Source organism: Miscanthus floridulus, chromosome 2, assembly GCF_019320115.1.
Source record: "Miscanthus floridulus cultivar M001 chromosome 2, ASM1932011v1, whole genome shotgun sequence".
Classification (NCBI taxonomy): Eukaryota; Viridiplantae; Streptophyta; class Magnoliopsida; order Poales; family Poaceae; genus Miscanthus; species Miscanthus floridulus.
The window spans coordinates 6,210,791-6,227,383 of NC_089581.1; the positions used below are offsets into that span (position 1 = coordinate 6,210,791).

Here is a 16,593-nt window from a genome sequence, read left to right on the forward strand (position 1 = left end):
CACCGCTGACAGCTGAGGACACCAAATATCAAAATTTGAGAGCCAAAGATCCGGATGACACTATCATACAAGTTTGGATACTCAAATATTCAAGATTTGAGAGCTAGGACTCAGATGATACACCATCGTGCAAGTTTATAGACCGCTTGTAGTTATGTACTTTTAAAAGGGTTAACATTGTTTTAGGAGTGGATTGTTAATTCTTACCGGTACGCGTTGATTTATATATATCAATTTTACCCATATTCTTAGGGTGCGCCGGTGCGGTAAGGACCGGCTGCTTGTTTGAGTAGATAAAAAAACAAATCCGACTCCAGATGCCAAAAGAACCTGTGCGATGCAGTTGAAACAAGGATGCTTCGGCGTGAGAAGAATTATGCATTTTCTAGCAATATATATAGTCTCTGAAAACCATGACAGAAAAAGGCTTAAATTCAATTAGCTTTTTTTTAGGGAAGCTTAAATTCAATTAGCTATTCTTTTTAGCAGGAGCAGCCCAGTTTGCCAATTAGCTTGAAAATTCACGAGAGGGCCGAGGCCCAGCCTCCCTTCCCATGGCTAGCCCAGCTATCCGGCGGCCCTGTTTGTAAAAGAAAGGAACCTAGGCTTCTCTGTTCGTCTCCTCGAGAACTCCATAGTCGCGCGGGGTCGCGGCGAGTTCCTGCGAGACCCGACGCCGCCGCCTGCGCTTCGGCCACTCCGGCGCCGGCGAAACGACCGCCTCTGACCCACCAGCCGCGAGCGCCCACCCGCCGCGCGCCCAGGCCGAGCCCTACGCGCTCGCCCAGCCCGACGCGCCAGCGAGTAGAGGCCGATCCCCTGCTTGGCTGCTTCTCCCCTCTGCGGAGTCCGGCGGTCCGACCTATATCGCCGTCCGCCGTCGATTCGTATCCATCCCTCTGATTCGAGCGCTGCCACAGCCGCCTCCCCGCCCCACTCACTGTCGCGTCCGCCGGCCCTCGCATAGGCCGGGCGACGCCACCGTCCTGTCCCGCCGTCGCTACGAATTTGCTACACATTTTCCTTTGCTGTTGTCGCCGCTGATCTGATCACGGCGCGCACTACTTCTCCGCCTATTTGGCTGCTTCAATCCGTTGGGGATTCCTTTCAGTTAATGTATTCGATTTGAAAGCGCACCCGGCACCTGCTCCGCTCCTGCGCTGCTTGGGTTTCGGCCTGTGTCAAAGCGTGCATCTCACGCGAAACGCACAAGGACGAACCCTATACAGCTCCAGAAAGGCCGGAGCCCTGGCCACCTAGGGCCACCTGCCTGGCGACCGGGCGGCGGCGACGGGGACGACCGCGATGTAATCCCGCCCCGTTGTCTCATCAGCTTGCCTCTCCTCCCTTCCGTTGGTTGTTCGTCGTGACTGACCTGCTTTCTGCTTCCCCCTCTCTGTTTTGCCTCCCCCGCAGGGGCTTCGAGCGTGTGGAGCTGCGGTGTCCCAGGGACCTGGACCCGCGCCCGAGCTGGACGCTCGGCGATGTGCTCGCCGAGCTTGACGCGCTGGACGCCACCCACCGCGCTGCGCCGCCCACACCCCTGAAGCAGCCGCCGGATTGGTAATCTCTCGCCTGCGTCTGGCTCTAGTGATTTGCCGTCCCATGAGGTTTGACTAGTTTTGTTTGGTCAATTTAGGGCTAACGGCAGCGGTACGAGGGAGAAGGCCTTTGTGATGCGGGTTGACGATGATGACGAAGACGACACAGAAGATGAAGACGATGGTACCAGTCATGGGAAGTCCCGGGCTCTTGTGGCCAAAGGAGCAAGGTTCTCGTGTAATGATCTCGAATCAAGGTGAATTTTGATCTACAACTGGGTACATGTAATTGCAGCTTTCCATGGAATTTGTGTCATGGTTTCTGGATTAACTTCCTGTAGAGGGAGGGATAATTGTAAGGAAGGCAACTTCTGTCTTAGGACAAACTATGAAGCATAAGGATCCCGTTGGACCATTAAGTATGCTCTGTAGCATGTTTTCCCCCCTTTCCAAAACTGTAGAAGCTTCCCTGGTGACTTTATGCATGCTATAATTTGTTAGTTATGTTCCTTTTGTTTCTTTGCAGTGATTCAGAGGATGAATTAGATGGCCTGGTTGCCCCATACCACTTAATGGAGAAAAGGGGCCTAGCGAAGAGCATTCTTCTTGAGCTGGAACGCGAGCATCATCTAAAAGTTCAAGTGTGTACTGAGCATTTATAATGTTTTGCCTTCATGTTTTTGTGATAAACCATTGGATTTTGTTGTGTCCTCATTGCAGTTTAGGTTCATAATAAGGTTCTCTTTATGCTTAGCATTTGATAGTATTCTTTTATTGATCCAAACAATGGAATACAGATACTTGCACATACTCTTTTTATGTTTATCTGGCTAAAGTTATACTGCAAGAAATTTTGAATGGAGCGCTTTGGCTCCCTTCATACTTTTTGGATACGTCACACTTGTATGGATGAATAAAAACATTCGTCTATATTTCGAGCATAAAATGCATCATGATATGCAGGAAAAAGAAGGGCTTAGTTTTTTTTAGGGGAATACAGTAGGGGAAACCCCTACTGTGGTATTATATATATAAATATAAAAAGAGTAAGCAATACAAACACATCAAGGGTAAACTAGGAAACTTTACAACAGACTGTTTAGCCAAAGGGAGAGGTTGAGTCTAGGAACAGGCTTAAATTTGTGAAAATGAAGCTTTACATTATGTATGTACAAAACATGATTTCCAAGACTCGAAGGAAGCTTGATTTCCTCTGAAGATTTGATCATTTCTTTGTTTTCATATCTCCCATGTTGCAATAATGAAGACTTCCATGAAGCATTGATGTTGACATTGTGCTTTTGCTTTCTGGATTGTATCGAAGAAGTGCTTAGTCAGTTTGGTATCAATTTGAGCATACTTTCAATTACAACATTATTTTTATGTCACATCGAAAAGATTCAGGCCCAGGAAGTACGATAGCAGGGAAGCAATCTTACTCATGTTAGTTCATAACCATGTTATATCACTCTTCTAGCAGATGCTGATATGCCTGTGCCATACAATTGTTGGTTTTAATTTCTCTAGGATTTGAAAAATATTTTTCAAGCTAGGCAAAACAGGTCAAACTTGAAAGTATGAAAGGGCAGGGCACTAGGTTCACTGATGACATTGTTTTTATTGGATGATTTAATAACATTGGTTATTTTTATGACATTGAATTTAAAAACATCCCCACCAATTACAGCATTCTCTTCCACTCTTGCTTTAATAATAAAGGACCATTCTTGGACCCCATTGTTTATCTATTTAAATACCTGTCTTCATCATGTATGGTATTTGTTCTTCAGGAAGAAGTTAGAAATAAGCTAGCTTCATTGGAGGTATGCCACCAAAATGAAATTCAGAGAACAATTTCTGCATTTGCACGACTTCAGAAATATGCAGAATCAAGAAAAGAGATAGACAAAAGACTCGATGTACACTTCCAGAGAAGAATGTATGTACCTTTCTAGATGTCTCTTCATTTCTTGAAGTATTCAATATTCATTGCAATTTCCATATTTTTTTTCCAAATACCAAAGAAACATTACATTTGTTTAGTGAGCAACATTTAAGGCACAAAGCATTTCTTGTACTATTCCAATGTCTGTATCCAAAATAAGCTTCATAGTAGCAGTTTCTCTTTTTGTTAGTACCTGTTGTTGTCGTCAGTATTGAGCTAATCGCTTACTCCATTGTTTTAGAGTGCTGATTGTCCTTTAAAGTTACTCTATCTCTTCATGGCCTTATGGGTTGCAAATTCAATTTATTTCTGTTTCAAAGGGACAAGTATATTACAATGGCTGCTGGAACTTGCTTTCAGTGTACTTCTTTTCACAACCTGAAGATAAGCTGTACTTACATGCAAAATTCTTATACGTTATATTTATTAGATTGATTGAAGGCTTCACTCTGATAAGTGATAAGATAGCTCAAGTTTTGAGTTCAATGTTCTGTTGAGTACTTCTATTACTCTATCCCTCATAACCATGTTGTGTGTGTTTGAGTTATGAGATAAGTGCCATTTACTCTATCCACTCCAATTGTGTTTTTGTTTTAAGGAGCCGTTTTTATGAATTATCTTTGTGTTATGAAACAGTCGGTCATATTGATTCCTTAGCTTTGTACTGATGTGGAATTTGTTTCTGTTGCATTGTTTAAAGTTAACCATTGATTCTTCAGATTCCTAAATTAACCTTTTAGACTATGCTTACTATTCTTTTCAAACTTTTTAGTTGAGATGTCATAGGATATACCCCCTCCAGTTGCAGATATTTGTGATACACTGATACTGGGCTTGTGCATGTACTAAAGGACCATAGTTCCTTCTAACTATGCATTACAAAATATGGTTCATTCATGAGAATGGTACCATTCTATTAGCTACGAAAAAGAATTGAGGAGGAAAAATTGACAGGAAATCCTACCATGTATGTTGTCTCTAAAAGATGGGTTATAACTTATAAAAGCAATAAGATGAATTATGTTGTATACCTGCAACTTTGTAGTACTTTATTTATTGACAGTTTTTATTGTCTTCAGTATTATATTATTCTATTGCTTTCTTGTAGTGCAGAAGTACTCGATAAACACTTATCTATGGTCCAAAGGGATCATGAACAAAAATCCCAGATTGTTGAACGTCGAATAAGAGATGATGCAGCTCTTGAAGAAGCTAAAAGAAAAGAGCAAGCTGTCAAGGAAGAAAAGTTAAGGCAGGAAAGAGCCCGGCAAGAAGCAGAGGTTTGATTGCTCAGATTCGTTGTATCACACGATCTTTTTTTCTGCACATAATTACACACGATTTTGATTTGGGGGCTTAGGATCTTCGAGACTAGTTCATTGTTGTAACATTGGAGTGGATTTGATATTAACCAGAGTAAATGTTTTGAGTTCCATCAGTTTTGATTGCACCTATTGTACCCCCCCCTCCAGCTATTCCTGTTGCTTTTCATTTTGAAGATTTGCTTACCACCAGTCTTGCTTTGCTTCACTGGTAGTCAACTAGTCTCAAAGGCCCTTGTAGCTAATAAGAAAGGTCATCAACTATGATGCAGGCTAGGCAGAAGGAAGCTGCAAAATTAGCAGCTGAAGCACGGAAAACAGCATTTGAGGCTGCTAAAAAGGAAGCAGCAGACAAGGAAGCAGCGGAAAAGGAGGCTGCTAAATTGAGAGATGCAGCAGCTTCCCAATCTAGTCCAAATTCCCAGAATAATATTGCAGGTACTCTTTGTTTAAAGGACTGATTCACAAACTTAATATTTGTAGTACTGTTCTAAGTTCTTGTACTGATTTTCCTAATAGATATTGTACCATATCCAATCTCATTCAAGCTGAAATCATTTGAAAGGAAATCAGTACCACTTTGTGCTTTTCATGAATAAGGTTTAGTATCTGTTGGGTTGGCACTTAGTTACAGAAACTGGAGTTGCAATTGTGCAATGCCTATGATCATCTGATAGTCCATTCATCAGTTTCTAACTTCCAGTTTATTTTCTTTAACATTTAACTTCCTATTTTAAAACTCATTTAACTTATCTTCTACAGTGTCAAGCATATCTTCAACCCCTGCATTTACCAACCTTACCCTATTTTATTTACAATTAAGATGGAGTTATGTACGGGCATCAATCATTCAGTTATATATCTTTTATTGTTCTATAGGATCTAGCCACTAGATAAATATGCAAAGTGCAAGCTTGTTCTATCAAGATACAATTCCCCATAATCTAAGAAATCATGCTAACGATTCTGCTGCACTAATGTCAAACACTCATTATGCGAGCACATACCCAGAAAGAGAAGGAAGTGGAAATTCTGGTGCTATTTGCACATATATTCTCTCTACACTTATAATATACTAACAATTCTGTATTTGTATGAAGTATATCATCATCTACGCATGTTGTTATTTCCCCCAGCTACACTACTTGTCTGTTGTATGTTTAATAACTTGGTCTTTCGTGGTAGGTATCAAAGTTTTTGCCGATAAATATGCATTAGAAGGAGAGTCACGGAGGCGTGCATTAGTACAGAATCAAGTGCCGGAAAACATTCTTCTCAGCAAGGTCTTATTTTCTGCTGAAGCTTAATATTTAATTGCAGTTTCGAACAACTTGCTGCAATTTTGTTGATTTGACAACCCTGATGAATAATGACTGCTCCATGACTTACCATTTGATGTATAGATGAGTATGTTGATAACTTGTATACTCTGGCTGACATCATATCATGCAGGAATTCAGCAAATATGACCGACAAATTGCCAAGTCCATAAGTAAACTTATGCCAACTACTGACAGTGTCAGGTGAGTTCAATACTACAGCTTAACTTGAATATGGTTACATAAACTATCTGAAAGCTACGCTACTGTGATAATTGTAAACTGAGTTGATTATGGAAATTTTAAATTCATGAACATAAGGTTAAGTGTTTGTTTGTAGTATGATAGACAGTCAGTTTAACAATATACCTTTGTAATACTTAATTTTGAATCTAATTTCAAACTTGGCGGGTGCCGCATTTTGTTCCTTCTAACCCCCATGCATCGAGCCATGAGGATTAAGTCATTAAAGTAAACTTGCTAGACATCATGGTTTTTTGTTATGTGCAATTTTTGTCTTGCAGCCCAATAGCAATGAAGCAGGTCTTTTCTTGAAACAATAAGCTAGATCGTTTTTTGGCTACTGCCTGGACCTAGTGCCACCAGTGCATGGGCATACTTCCACGTTTCTTTTTCTGCTTTATTTTTCACTTATCGTCCTCTTTATCACCATTTGTTACACATCATGCGAATAAATAGTGATCTGCCTGTTATTCAGAAATATTGATGTGGATAATTTATCTGAGTGTAATTTGATTTTCCAATTGTATATAATTTCGGTGCAGAGCAAGGGCCAGTGAGCTTATTAAAGCTTTAGATGGACAGGATTGTCCCCATCCAATCTCTTGTTGTCTATTTGCAAACAAGGTAGATACTTTATATTTATTATATAATAATTTTCATTAAATTAGTAGCACAGTCAGTGTTTTGTGATGTGGAATGACAAATGTGTGAATCTATTTTTGTAACTCGATTTTTTAGTGACTTGTGTTCATGCATGGTTATAGACTTATAGGCTTACAGCCTATGTCTTATTGCTTGTGGCATACAAGCACATATTATCAAGAGTGAACATTTTGAACAATGTGGGTGCAAGCATCTGTACTGCTCTGTTCCAAAATATAAGTTGCCTTGCCCAGTCCCCACTCTTCACGAAATTATAAGTTGTGCTACACTTTTGAAGCACTTTTCCATCTTTAGTTTGGTACAGTAAATGTTCTCTTTTAGGAGCATCTCCATTTCCCATGGCTCCCACCTAGCTACTTATTGAAGGATCAATGATTCACATGGTCATTTCACACAGACTCTTATTTCTTTTGCACAAGTCTAAATGTCTTGTATATTTGATTGAAGGGAGTGGTAGCTAGCAGCATAACTTCAGTTATTTCAAAGGGTATTCTACTATTGAGTGTACCTTCCCATTTAGTTGCCAGTAGGGCCTAAAGGCTTAAACATCTTTACCTACTCATTAGGATTTCTTGGCCTTACCACACTTAATAATCCTACCATTTGTTTTTTTCTTGCATGATGAAATTTTGCTCAATATTTATTGACTCACATAACTAACCTAGTATGCTTTGCAGATTATTTCAATTGTCAAGAGTAGAAATACAAAGGACAAAACGTTTGGAAATTTGGCCTTTGCATGTGGATATGTCATGCTATTAGTCACAAACCAGGTTTCTTCTTGTCATCCTCAAAATACCATTTGGCATTTGTCATTATGCATTATTGAATTCTTATTAGCAATACCGTGGTGTTAGTTTAGTGCTGATCATTGTAATGTAGTCTACTTAGATTCTTTTGACCTGAATGTTCTGAATATACTACATTGAAAACCCGGCATATTTTGTAAAGCACAAGAGCACATATTGCAATCTTGGTTTTTATACTAATACTTAAAACTGGTTGCTTCTGGTAGGCAAGTCTTCTTTACTACTTATTTGTGAGGAATAAATTGCGTGGAACTTCTATTTTGGTTAAGTTTGAAGCTTGGAAATGGTACTGCCATCTCATCCAAACATGTACTCCAGACAGATCACGAATAGCTTGCAATCGTGTTGTAATAAGATGGAACATATCAGCTGGACTAAGTGTGTCTTATACTCTTATGTGTCTGCATCCGATTCATGAGAAATTTGAATATATTCATGGATCTTGATGTCAGTGACACCAACTGCGTGACAAAATCCAGCTGCCATTGCCATGTGCCAAGATAACATGACCTTTCATATTTCCTATATGACTTGCTACTCGGGACACTTGTGAACTTGCTTGAAGTCTAATTTAATTAACACTAGGTCACCAATCTGACGGAATTTCTTATTTATTATGACTTGTGATACTTGTATATTAACAAGAATTGCTAAGATTAGCATCGAGACATTTCCTTTCATGACCACATCTGATGTGTCTGATTGGTCAGGTGCCAGACGCAATGGATTATCTTTTAGCTGAGTTCAACAGAGTTTGCATACACACGGTTCCAAAGCATCTGCATGCTTTAAATGTAAGTCTGCATGGTATGAACTCTGTAATATATTTGGAATTTGTTTATTTGACTCTTATGTGGGATGCGATGAGAAAACACCCCAAGAGATTATAAGCAATGCTCAGAATTATTTCTAATGCATTTTTAACAATTGTATGCAACAGATTTGTGGACCAAGCTGTGTCATACTGTCACCCACTGTTTTATATGATTTTTTAAGCTTTGGAATTTTTTTCTCATGATATCTGTGATTTTGTAGGCACAAGCACGAACTAGAGATTATTACAGGCTGATTGGTTACCAGGAAGAAAATGGACAACTCGAGAGCACTGAAAGTTATCTAACATACGTCGTTGCGTACGTCAAACTGTATGCAGCAATGATTCAGGTGTGTGCACTTCTTTTCTCAGTATTCTTGCGTGCTTATTTTATACCTTCATCTATCTGAATTGATGAATTTTCATAAGATATAAGCCTATGTCCAGTAGACTGGCCTATTGCAGTACAACAGAAAGGTGACTCCCTAACTTCATTTACAGACGGAAATCAAAGGTGTACGTCATCCTCATGGCTTAGCTGAGGGATGGAAATGGCTTGCCATGTTCCTCAATTCTCTCCCAGCTACTACAGCCACTGCCTGTGCCCTTCACGCTTTCCTCAAGGTAGGAATCTGCCTCGAGACCTCCTGTTTGTGTGCCATGTGTTTAATCGGGGTTCTTATGCTCTTTCAGATGGCTGGTTTTGCACTTCACAAGAAATATGGATCACAGTTCATGAAGATCCTGGATGTAATATCACGGTGCTTTTTACCAGCTTTGAAAGAACAAGGCAACAAGATGCAGGCTGAGGCTGTCAACAATCTACAGAATTATCTGAACGACAAAATCTACCTGGAGGAACCAGAAGGGCAGTACCTCGTCCAGCAACTACTATCCAAGGAGTTGTTCATGTAAAGATCAAAACACCAGATCGGCATGAGGCATCGTGTGTGATCGGCTGAAGGGCGGTACCTCGTCCAAGCTACCACTATCGAAAGAGCGGGCTCATGTAGAGATCAAAACACCAGATCGGCATGGAGCTATTCGTATTTCAGAAACACGGTCGAGCCTTGCAGAGGATGTGGCCTGCAAGGAGATCAGCACCAAATGTCACGAGCATTATTTACGGATAGTTTAGTAGATCATTTTTTGTTCTCCCCTATTTGTTTATGTGACATGTATCCGGCGGCCAAGAACAGGTAGGGTCGGTTGAGGTTTCACCATTTGTTGTACTATATATAATACATGTATGTACCCTATATCGTGGCCAACTCTGCCCAGTGCCCACTTGTATCGAGGTCAAATTTTTGAGTCTATATACACAAAACTTTCTTATTATTAATATACCTCCCAACCCTCTCAGTCTCAGCAAGCCATCTCAACAGCTCGTGACCCCCACGGGTTTCGCCGTGTTCAGGGCATGTTCGGTTGGGCCGGGAATGGCCGGGGTCGGGGGTCGGGGGTCGGGGCCCAACCTCCGTGGATCAGGTCCGCGTGCAAACATTCGCGGCCCACAGTGAAAGGCCTCCCGTGTGTTCTATCTCGGCTCACCCCGTCTTTTCTCGTCACCGCCGTCAGATCCCATCTCCAAGTCGCCGGTCATGGACTTGCCGGCGAGCCGCGGCCGGTGGCGCAGGCGGAGCGCCCGGTCGCACCTGCCTCTCGTCGTGGCCGTTCTCCTGCTCCTCCTCCCGACCTCCCTCCTCTTCTCATCCGCCTACTCCACCATGCTCCGCGCCCTATTCCCTGTCCCCTCCACCCCCGGCGGTGCCGACACTCCCCGTCCCCGGTGCGGGGGCTCAGCGGAGCTCGAGGGCGAGAGGTTCCTGTGGTACGCGCCGCACAGCGGGTTCAGCAACCAGGTGGGCGAGTTCCGGAACGCCGCGGTGGCAGCCGCGCTGCTGAACCGCACTCTCGTCGTGCCCCCCGTGCTCGACCACCACGCCGTCGTCCTCGGGAGCTGCCCCAAGTTCAGGGTCACCGATCCTGCCTCGCTGCGTGCTGCTGTCTGGGACCACGCCATGAAACTCCTGCTGGACCGGAGGTAAAGACCGCACTTAGCATTCGACTTAACCGACTTTGTTTGGTCTCTGGCGTAGCAGAAATTGCTTGCATTCGAATTTGTTCTACACCTTTTGCTTGCACCTTGCTTATGTGAAATGGCTCAAATGATGGAACAATGTGGCGAGAATAAAGTACTAAATCAGAACTTGAGCTATTTCAAGGATAGCAGATCACATGGTACCACTCAGTTTCCTTTATTGACGGAAAGGAGGTAAAATTATTTCCGATTGGAAGGTATTGTGAAGTAGTATTATGTCGTGCACACCTGGAGTAACCACTTTTCATATTGTGCATAATTGATTTCAAAAGTTCATTGTGGACTGTACACATGATAATGATAATCAGAAAGACCGATTGCTAATACTTATTTGTTTAACATTCAGGTATGTTTCGATGGGTGACATAGTTGATCTATCCTCAATCAAATCTATGGTTAGGACTATTGACTTCAGGGTTTTTGCCTCCCTGTGGTGCGGTGTAGACATGCGGAAGGCTTGCTTTTCTCGGTTGTGCTGTGCTGTTTCTGGCGGTAGCTCTATGCCAGATGACTACAATAGATGCCGTTCTTTGCTGTCTGGTCTAGGAGGCAGTGAAAAAGGTTGTGTCTATCCTGTACAAGACGACTGTAGGACAACAGTATGGACATACCAACAGGATGATGATGGGGCCTTGGATCAGTTTCAACCAGATGATGAATTGAAAAGGAGGAAGAAGATCTCATACATTCGGAGACGCAGAGATATATACAAGGCTTTAGGGCCTGGTTCACAAGCCGAGGATGCTACCGTGTTGGCATTTGGCACACTCTTCTCAGGACCATACAGGGGATCTGAGTCTTATTTTGATATCCATGAATCGCCTAAGGACCAAAGAATACAGAGGATACTAGATAAGATTGAGTTTCTTCCTTTTGCCCCGGAGATCATGGCTGCAGGGAAGGAATTTGCTAAGAACAACATCAAGGAACCCTTTCTTTGTGCACAACTTAGGTTGCTAGATGGGCAATTCAAAAATCACTGGAAAACTACATTCTCTGCCCTCAAGGAGAAGTTGAAAGCTGTTGAGTTAGAAATGAAGAGAAACAAGACTGGTGGCCTTATTCACATGTTCATCATGACTGATCTTCCACCAGCAAACTGGACCAAAACCTTTCTTGCAAATGTTGCAACAGATGAGCGATATAAATTGTACATGCTGAAGGAAAGTGATGAGTTAGTGCTGCAAACTTCAGAAAATCTTATGGCTGCAGAACATGGTGTTCGGTCTGGATTACTTCCAAAAATCATAGAGAGCACAAAGAAAGATTGCGACCCTGTTCAACTGCCAGAAATTTTGTTGTCTATTGAAGAATCTGTTTGTAGCTGCGCATCACTAGGATTTGTGGGGACTGCTGGATCAACCATAGCAGGAAGCATTGAAACAATGAGGAAGAACAATGTCTGCAAATTGTAGGAAAATAACACCCATTAAGGAACCTGAAAACCATCGCTGATTGATGTGTTATAGCAGTGTGGGAGCCAACACGATAGAGGCCGAAGCATCGTACGTTTTGCACCCACCAGTTCAAGAGTTGGTCTTGCTGACGTGTTCAATTGACAGTAGACTGTTGAGCATCACATGGGATATATCATGAAGAGAATGTGCACCGTTTTTTTTTCTAACTGTACAGAAAGATCAGGTTCATGCTTTACCTGAATCATTTTGAGCGGCTAACTCTTTTTCTCCCCTCAGTTTTTTAGTCTACATTTATTTTCCTGTTCGTAGGGTATCATGTATCTTCATACTTCTGAGTTTTGACTTCTGAAGGCAGTGATAGCTTTTGAAAAAAGAATCTAGGCTCTATTGGGAATGCCAAATGCCACTTGTTTCTGATTGTATATACATGACCCTGTTTCCTGGACAGTAGGAACCACTACTGTACAACAATGGGGAAAAAAAAGCTTGTATTTATTTGTATTTCTGAGTTTGGTATGTTGGTTGAGAATAATACAACTTCTGTACCTTGGAACGTATAGTGTAGATGTTACATTTGGGGGGCAGGGTTGACACAAGGGGATTAACTCAATCCCTTTCTGGTTTAAATCCCATTGGGGTACTAAACACAGTGCACCGAACAAGCCCTCAAGGTGCTCGACCAGGGGAACCTCGACAAGATCGAGGTGAGTGACCGCCGCTGCGGTTTCCAAAGCCTGGTTTTGATTGGGTTTGTTAAATTTGGTCTGTTCCATACCTGTTTACTGAAGCATCAGTGCTGTGTCTTTGCATTCTTGGAAGGAGTTCACGACGGCAGACTCAGCCAGAAGGGTTTGTGATTCTCTTCTTTTAACCTTACTAGTGGACATGCATGTGCAGCACGCACGTGTAAATGAAAATCATTTCATAAACAATATGTAATTTTTTTAAGGCCCTGTTTAGATCTTTAGAGTTAAATTCATTTTAATAATCATAATTTAAACACATGTTAATTAAGCTAATATGATTGTACATGGATTATATTTATATATTATTTTTATAAAGTGGTGGTGATCTATAGAATCAATTTTCATCTCTTACCGTATGAATTTGAGATAGGATTATATGTAAACTTTGAAAAGTAGTAGCCTAATTTATTTAGTATATTTCTATTCCTCCAAATGAAAGGATTCAAAGTTCCAAACGGCCCCTAAATGAATTTGTATGTCATGTAGAAAGTATAATGGATATAAGCAATGACATGTTGCATAGAAAGTATAATGGATCTAAGCAATGACATATTGCATACTATCTTATTATGTTGGCATTTTTTCCATGCATAGAAACAGTCCTATTATTGATTTAGAAAAATATGACTTTTCTTGCGAGTAGCAGCATCAACAAAGTTTCAATTAACAGTACATGTGACGTCAATGCCATTGCAGGTAGCTACTTCTCTGCAATTGCAATGTCACTGCAGCTAGCTACTACCTGTACCAATTTATAGGTCATCCCATTCATTTTTTGACAGATGAACAAAACATGAGAAAGATCATTTCTACCCACACATTTATGTTTTGAATTTTGAAAGGAAGCTTTAACTCTGATTTGTAATCTGAAAGTAATCTTTAACTCTATAATGCAAGTACACCAGCACACACGTTCTCTGCCTTCCCACGGACTCACGTAGGCCATCCCCTTGCAGATCCCTACGGTGACCACCAGTCGCCTCGTGGACGGCTGTACACGCCGTCCTTATCGCGCCTGCAGTAGGAAATTTGGGCCGCGTTTAGTTCGGCCGATTTGACGCCGGTTGAATCACTGTAGCGATTAAAGTGTCGTTTTGTTTTTATTTGTTAATAATTGTCCAATCGTTGACTAATTAGGCTCAAAACATTCGTCTCGCAAAGTACAACCAAACTGTACAATTAGTTTTTTATTTCGTCAACATTTAGTACTCTATGTATGTACCGCAAGTTTGATGTGACGGAAAATCTTCTTTTTGCATAGTGCCAAAGTTTGGAATTGTGGAGAACTAAACATGGCCTTGTTAAAATAGGATATTACATCATGTCATCTCTGCCAGGCTCCTCGACCTCAACTCTAACCCCTACATAAGAGTTTGATTGTGAAAATATACCTTGTGGCACATGCATAGCTCTACAAGACAAGAAAGTGTAGCTAACCATGATAATTTGCGACAGGATTTCAGCAAACCCAAGATAAACAGGCCAACATTATAGTAACATTAGTGCATATAAACAAGCGGGTTACCTCATGTTCAGAATGATACTAATAACATGTCGCCGGAAGGAACCCAGAAGCACAGATACATGCTGCCATGGCTCAAAAGAAAAGGCACCTATACCTGAATGTTGTTGTTGCAGTCGGGAAAGAGCTTAGCAATGAGAGCCACTCAAGTATTTGTTGGCGTGTTGGCACTCTTATATGCTGAATTCAGGGATGTGTTTCTGTTTTTGCACAAAAGTATGCAAAGATTCACTAACAGCTAATTCTAAAGTTTATTTACTAAACAAAGGGACATTACACCGTTATTTTCATGCATTCAACATATTTAACAACCTGAACAGATTGCAAGATCCAAGAAAAGTTTATTTCATCAGAGTCCATGACTATAACACAACTTGGGAAGATGATAATTCCCAATTGTACAAATCCATACATTTGAGGTAACCGCCATGGGCTGTATTCCTTTTTTCTGTATGGGAATGTCTATTCTGTGCCATAGATTGAGGATAACTAAAAGGCCTACCAAGTACCAACTGAAGAAATTGTTTAAAAATATTTTCTAGGGTTCTTAAAAAATTATGTGTGGCTATCAACCTGCACACCAATAAGACTCACATAACTCACAGTATAATGGACTGCTGCATAAGAATTCAGATTCCTATAATCTAAAATCTGCTGAAAAAAAGAAATTGGGCATGCCTATCTCTCAATAATGTAGGCACAGTCAGCAGTACCAAAACTTCATTCAAGCATGCCAGCAGGAGGATACTCTGAGCACAAATATTTTCCCTGTAACCACATCTAGCATGTAACCTGAACTATTAAATACTTTATTGAAATATCTAGGCATCTAAGAGGAAAAAAGAAGCAAAGCATGCACGACCCCTTCCAGTTTTTTTGAGACTGGCTTTCGTATATCCCCAATATATATCACTACTGTTCGTTTATTATAGATCACCTTCCTGTTAGAAAAACGGAACTGGACTTGTAACTCTCTCTTACAGGACTAAACTCAATGACCTATTTATTATAACTTTCTCTTACTGTACAATGTTAGTTTAGCAATAATTTTATTTCTGAGCTTGACCCCATCTGAAAAATGGAAAAGTTCATGAAGCCAGTCTTTGTTGGAAAAATGCTCCTAACCATATCCAAATCATACATCAAAAAATTCGGGAAACAAAAGCGAAAAATTCTCACGTCCCTGCAGTCTGATGAAAGAGTACAGGGGACAGTAGCAGGCACGGTCATTCATGTTTTACAGCTACGCACAGCCTTGCGTTGCCGCCCATCGATCGAATCTAGAACACAGTTCCTCTGACTCGTGATAAATTGGACCTACAAATTGGGAAATTAGCCAGTGATCTTGATGGCTAGTACTGCAAACAAGATCAGAAACACAACCAAAACAAGATCAGACATATAGCCATATAACCATATAGCCATATAGCCAGCGATTCATGGCACACACATGGAGACCCCTGTTTACCTTATGGGTATTCCGTCAAACACCTTATGGCAGAGGTTGAGGTCCCAGAGCGTGTTGGAGAGAGGTGCAGCGGGCTAGGGCAGCGGATGTCATGGTCGATGGCTCAAACACAGCGGAGGTGGGGGTGGGGTGGCCGCCGATCTAGGCGAGTTCGGAGAGGATGGCCGAGAAGCGCCCCCTGGCGGCAGCGAGATGCTCGGGACGACGGCGCCGCCGCAGCGCGCGGGCGCACAGGAGAGCGGGGCGAGCAGCGGGCGGCCCGTTGCGGAGGCAGTTGCAGGAGGCGCTGTGGAAGGGTCAGGATGCTGAGTAGAGCGGCGGCGGCGCGGGCGGAGTGGACACCCAGCGTCCAGCGGTCGCGTCGGAGGGGATGGAGGGGGCAGTCTAAGTCGAGAGGGGTAAGACTGTCTCCAGAACCACATGTCGTACCGAACTCGAAGTCAAAATGGACAACGAGAGACACAAAATTAGTCTCCAAAGTATCTATACAGTAGATCTATTTTAGGTTGTTTAAGAGACACAAATCAAATATGAACATTCTTTCTCCTAAAAATCTATTTGTAGAAAAGATTTTCTTTTAGGTCTTATCGTTGGAGAAGATGCCGAATAGGTATTGAACTTTTGCCTGTAGCGCTATTCAAAAGACGAATGAGTCTTGTATTTTTGGTATTGTTGTTGGAGA

General features: G+C 41.8%; 2 protein-coding genes and 1 long non-coding RNA gene across 6 annotated transcripts; 2 read left to right on the top strand and 1 right to left on the bottom strand.

The window, feature by feature from the left end:
- Positions 1-613: 613 nt before the first annotated feature.
- Positions 614-9,998, top strand: LOC136515878 (mRNA export factor GLE1-like). 2 transcript variants are annotated; one of them, XM_066509344.1, is made up of 15 exons: positions 616-1,307; positions 1,417-1,563; positions 1,640-1,798; positions 2,068-2,182; positions 3,332-3,480; positions 4,595-4,766; positions 5,081-5,246; positions 5,994-6,091; positions 6,261-6,331; positions 6,913-6,994; positions 7,711-7,806; positions 8,553-8,636; positions 8,878-9,006; positions 9,158-9,280; positions 9,350-9,998. In XM_066509344.1, coding segments are annotated over exons 1-15 (1,815 nt in total). In that variant the 5' UTR covers positions 616-1,305; the 3' UTR covers positions 9,572-9,998. The 2 variants fall into 2 exon arrangements, with proteins under 2 accessions (XP_066365446.1, XP_066365441.1); XM_066509349.1 differs by lacking the exon at positions 9,350-9,998 and having other exon boundaries at positions 614-1,307; positions 9,086-9,211.
- Positions 9,999-10,118: 120 nt separating this feature from the next.
- On the top strand, positions 10,119-13,361 carry LOC136515892 (O-fucosyltransferase 30). Of its 2 annotated transcripts, XR_010773962.1 has the most exons (3): positions 10,119-10,700; positions 11,104-12,879; positions 12,995-13,359. XR_010773962.1 is itself a non-coding variant. In XM_066509357.1 (2 exons), the coding sequence occupies exons 1-2, from the start codon at positions 10,258-10,260 to the stop codon at positions 12,170-12,172; spliced, it is 1,512 nt and encodes a 503-aa protein (XP_066365454.1). In that variant the 5' UTR covers positions 10,119-10,257; the 3' UTR covers positions 12,173-13,361. The 2 variants fall into 2 exon arrangements, 1 of the variants encoding a protein (XP_066365454.1); XM_066509357.1 differs by having other exon boundaries at positions 11,104-13,361.
- A 146-nt stretch (positions 13,362-13,507) lies between these two features.
- Positions 13,508-16,338, bottom strand: LOC136537762 (uncharacterized). Of its 2 annotated transcripts, none has more exons than XR_010779136.1 (3): positions 15,912-16,338; positions 14,144-15,801; positions 13,508-13,936 (listed from the first exon to the last, which is right to left on the bottom strand). It is a non-coding gene; the product is annotated as an uncharacterized lncRNA (long non-coding RNA). The 2 variants fall into 2 exon arrangements; XR_010779137.1 differs by having other exon boundaries at positions 14,240-15,801; positions 15,912-16,337.
- Between the last annotated feature and the right edge of the window lie 255 nt (positions 16,339-16,593).

Coding starts and splice junctions, on each gene's coding strand:
- LOC136515878 (XM_066509344.1), top strand. Junction 5,247..5,993: donor TTCCCAGAATAATATTGCAG/GTACTCTTTGTT, acceptor CTTTCGTGGTAG/GTATCAAAGTTTTTGCCGAT. Junction 9,281..9,349: donor CCCTTCACGCTTTCCTCAAG/GTAGGAATCTGC, acceptor ATGCTCTTTCAG/ATGGCTGGTTTTGCACTTCA.
- LOC136515892 (XM_066509357.1), top strand. CDS start 10,258: ATGGACTTGCCGGCGAGCCGCGGCCGGTGGCGCAGGCGGAGCGCCCGG. Junction 10,701..11,103: donor AAACTCCTGCTGGACCGGAG/GTAAAGACCGCA, acceptor TTTAACATTCAG/GTATGTTTCGATGGGTGACA.